The sequence below is a fragment of the Cyprinodon variegatus genome, unplaced genomic scaffold (genome assembly GCF_000732505.1).
Source record: "Cyprinodon variegatus isolate N-32 unplaced genomic scaffold, C_variegatus-1.0 Scaffold500, whole genome shotgun sequence".
Taxonomy (NCBI): Eukaryota; Metazoa; Chordata; class Actinopteri; order Cyprinodontiformes; family Cyprinodontidae; genus Cyprinodon; species Cyprinodon variegatus.
The window spans coordinates 434,308-438,636 of record NW_015150953.1 but is presented as its reverse complement, the minus strand read 5'-3'; the positions used below and the strand labels follow the sequence as shown (position 1 = coordinate 438,636).

Here is a 4,329-nt window from a genome sequence, read left to right as displayed (position 1 = left end):
GTAGCCAAATATATCCTAAAAAAACACAAAATAGGAATAAAACCAATAAGGCTAGAAAACAAAGAAAAACATGGATCAACGTGAAACTGAAAACTTAACAGAACGAAGACCGTGACAGTCAGCTGATACGGTTTTTATGATGGTTTTTAAATATCACAGATCTCTAGAAGACTACAAACCTGCCCATACCTGTTACCAGGGAAACGGCACAAACTTAAACTAACAGGAAAAAAGCAGGTCCGGTTTTCACTAAATGTCTTTTTTCTCTCTCTCAGATGGAATCAGTCACGAGTCTCCAGAACCAGCCAGAAGAGACGTGAACTCTGCTGGTCGGCACCGGTTTTCCATCCTGCTGCTCAGCTCCGCCCTCATGCTCCTGGCTGCCATCTTATCCTTATAGCGGCCAATCCCATGAGAAGACGCCTCATCCAGGGGAATGGACTGTCGTGATTGGGCCACAGGCCACCCTACCCTGCAACACCTCCCTCTCTTAAAGGAGCACTTTTAAAAAAATAAAAATCGAAATATCAAAATACCCAAAAACACTGAAGAGCACCTCTCTGTCTGAAAGGAGAGGAGAAGAGACTTCTGTAGCGAAGCCTTTGTTTGTTTGTTGGTAAAAAGCGCCGTGTAGTCCGGGCGAGGTGGAAGAGCCTCGCTGCGATTCACGGTATGCAGATACTTCACCGTTTCCTTGTGTTAAGACAAGCACACGGGCTTTATTTTGAAAATATACCCCCACAAGACACAATCGACACAATCAGAACAAAAATTTAGGCATCGGAGCACAGCAGGATCCTGGAAAAGTTTACAGCTTTTATTTTTCCGTTTGGGAACGCCACCATCGGGACACGACTAATAGCGGGACGAACGACGGCGACTGGAAGAAAGAGACTGCTGATGAGAGCTTGGTGCTGCGATGACTTAACCTTCCTCTCAGGTTAGAAAGGATGCATCGACGCAGACTGTGGAGCCGTTAACAGAAAGAAAAAAAAAGATTAAGAAAGCACTCATCTCTTAGCGTATGGACAGAATCGATTTAATGATCAATTAATGCATTTCTTTGTTGTTTTTTTTAATATACCATGTAATTGTAGCAGCCAACACGGGTGTACAGTAAAATATTTGAACGGAGAACAGAAGCGGACGAGGAATTTTGCCAGGCAAAATGTTATTTTCCTATTTATTGTGAAGTCCTTGTGCTTTTTTTTTCTGTTCTAGTTCCCTCTGTAAGTACATTTAGAGCCGCAATAAAAACAAAAACCATCACAGGATGTTAGTTCATATTACACCCTTGGTTTTTTTTTTAAAAAGAAGAAAAAAAAGAGCTTGTTTCTGTTTTGGAATGATGATATGTGATGGACTTAGTTGTTTCTAACAAAGGAAAAGGCAAAGAGAATGGTGCGCATCAGGGTGTAGAAAGCGAGTATTTGTGTTTTGCATTTGCCACAGATGAATGTCACAAATGTAGTTTTGCTGTTACACTATTGTTTTTTGTGCATCACTATTTACACTGCTATTGTAAATACAGGCAAATTTAAAATTCAGGGATGTATCCATGCCGAACATGAGATCAATAAAAGGAGCAACTTTTTATTGCAATCTGGAGGAAAATCCCCCCCCGTTGATTAATTCAATGTACGATACCCAGCTGGGGCAAGTTTCCCAAATAAAGATAAAGGTGGGGGAATAATGTTTCACTAAATTCTTTTCTGTTTGCTTATTGTCTTTTTTGTCAGCAAAATTAGACGAAAGCATTCAAGATGGACTCAATCTGGAGGGTTTGGGATTTAACATCTCTAAAAATAATAAACACGTTCAGCCTTGTCCTCAACTATTTGCACTCTTCGTAAAGATTCAATAAAAATGTTATTACTCAAATTAATACATTTTTTATTGCAATGTCATAATCTGATAGGAAAAAAAAATAGAATTATTAGCTTTGATTTAGAATTCAATTCTAAAATATTTGATTTTTTTTCTTTGCTTTATTTATTATCAACACTAATCTGAGAAAGCCTCCCCTTCAGGAAATAATGCGGTACCCAGTCAGTGCCAGGTGCAGAAATAAAAACATATGTGGGGAAAGTAAACTTCCAGCAATGTATTTGGACGATTTTAACACATAGATTTTCTAACTCATTTTCATCTGCTCTAAAATTCACTAAAATGATAGAATTCCAAGTTAAAGATACAGTATCTATGAAACAGACACATGAATAAATCATATATGGTGAGCAAATACTTTTGGCAATATAGTGTATATATATATAAAAAAAATGGAATCAAAAAAATGTTTTTACAACATCATCAGCTTGAATATTTTTGAAAACATCATCCTTTAACTTTAGCATATTTTTCGAATGGAAAATAAAATTGAAGAAATATTTTTTTAAGTTTTGGTACTTTTAAGAATTTGATTAAATTTAATTTTAACAATCGATGAGAAATTCCCATGGATTCATAGAAATATGGCACTCAGTTAGTGCCAGTTAGAGAAATGTGTTCATTTGGATTTGCAAAGGTAATTATTCCAATTAGCTGTAAGAACAGATTAATGTTGGAACTTTCTATGTTAGTTTATTTTTTGTTGGCAAACACAAAAATAGCATTTTATGTTAACTGAAGTTAGCTAGTTTTATCTGTTAAATAAAGGCTATTTTTTAAATGAAAAACACATTTATCAGCCTCTATAGCGATTGGCACCATTAGTAGGTGTACAGAAATGTAAGTAATCTGTTGCATCACTTTATTCTTAAACTGTTTTATTGTGGAAAACATTTTTTTTTTTTTAAGTAATACAAAAAAAAAATCATAAGTGATAAGAACAATAAATCTCAATTACTGCTGCCAAAATCATAGGTTGACTCCTAATCCAAAAACCAAAGAAATATTTTCCTCATTAAATAAAAATGCTTCAGTAGATTTTCTGTATATTATTTAAATTATTTATTCTTAGGTTAGACAGTTTGAAAGAGGCATTTTTCTATTAGCTACTCTTCAAGCTAAGACAATAGAGCACGTCTTTCCAATAAGGCAGATAATAGGTTAGGAAATTTAGGCGGGAATTTATTGAAAGTATTAAAATAAAAGGCCTAATGTTTGAAAATGAGTAGATTAATAACAGTAGGGACCAGAGAATAGAGCCTTGAGGAACTCCTAAATTTACATCTGTGAATCTAGAGTCGAACCTTCACACTGGAAGACCGATCTAGAAATAAGTTTTAAAAATGTCTTAAATTAGGTGTTTTTACCCTTAGTTAGAGTAGCTAAATGAGATAGTTTGCCAATGGAATGAGTATTTTTACTCTTAAAATAAGATAATTAAATAAGACAATGCATTTGTATTTTCTTTTTTTAAGTGTAAATTGTCTTGTTCTATTGGCAAAATGTCTGTTTTTCCTCCTCAATCCAAGAACAAATGCACTTATTGTAAGAAAAAAATGACTTATCTAGATTTCGTTTTTTTTCCTGCATTTTTAGATCACCAGATATCTTTACCATCAACTAATTTTAAATTATTTTAACAAAATATGTTAACAAATATGGAGGACACTATTCTTTCTTACCATTAGTACTCAAAAATCCGATAAGTTACAACTTAATTTTAATGTGTGTATCCTTTCTTCTATCCTTTGTTAGTTTTTAATCTACACCTGGCACTAAATGGGCTCCGTACAGAGTTAGATCTATCAGTGAAAACTATGTACCAAGCAGACAGCAGAGGTACGCATCGAGTTTCTGGCTGAGTGATTCAGTTTCTCTTTGATGTTGGGTAAAGTGACGTCTGAACAGAAAATACACCATGCACACCGGTGTAGCAGTTATTTCTGGAATGAAAAATTGACCCCCAGAGAAGAAGGAAAACACAGAGGGTGCTTGATGCAATCTGACCCTCTACTAGTGTTGGACCTGAGAGGAGAAAATGAGGCAGTGGGACACGTGAGGAGAGCTTTTTAATGCCACAATATGTGCATATTTGGTCAGCTGGGTTTGGAAAAAGCCTCGTGGTAAAAATCTTTGCTGACTGCTCCTTGCACAGAAGCGTTAGGGCCACTGTTAAAGTAAAAGAAAAAATAATAATCAGAGCAGGAATTAATTATAAATGTAAATTTATTAAACATCATAACCTATTCCAATTTACAATATTACCTGCTAAGAATATTGAAAGAAAAACATTACAAAGAAAATCCAGGGAATCATTTTTTACTAGAGAATGTAAATATGGTGCATATAAATAAAAGGTAATTTTTACAGATCTGGATCATCTTAACAATTTTCAAGGACTTTATTGTTTTGCTCCAAAATAACTTTTGAAAATTATAGCAG

At 34.7% G+C, this 4,329-nt stretch overlaps 1 protein-coding gene across 1 annotated transcript in view; it reads left to right on the top strand.

Annotated features, from left to right (window-relative positions):
• Positions 1 to 1,602, top strand: part of LOC107094679 (ephrin-A5b-like) — a 129,162-nt gene extending 127,560 nt beyond the window's left edge. Inside the window, exon 5 of the mRNA XM_015390455.1 lies at positions 276 to 1,602. Coding sequence (XP_015245941.1) covers positions 276 to 400 — 125 coding nt within the window. The 3' untranslated portion in view covers positions 401 to 1,602. The remainder of the gene's footprint in view (positions 1 to 275) is intronic.
• Positions 1,603 to 4,329: the final 2,727 nt, after the last annotated feature.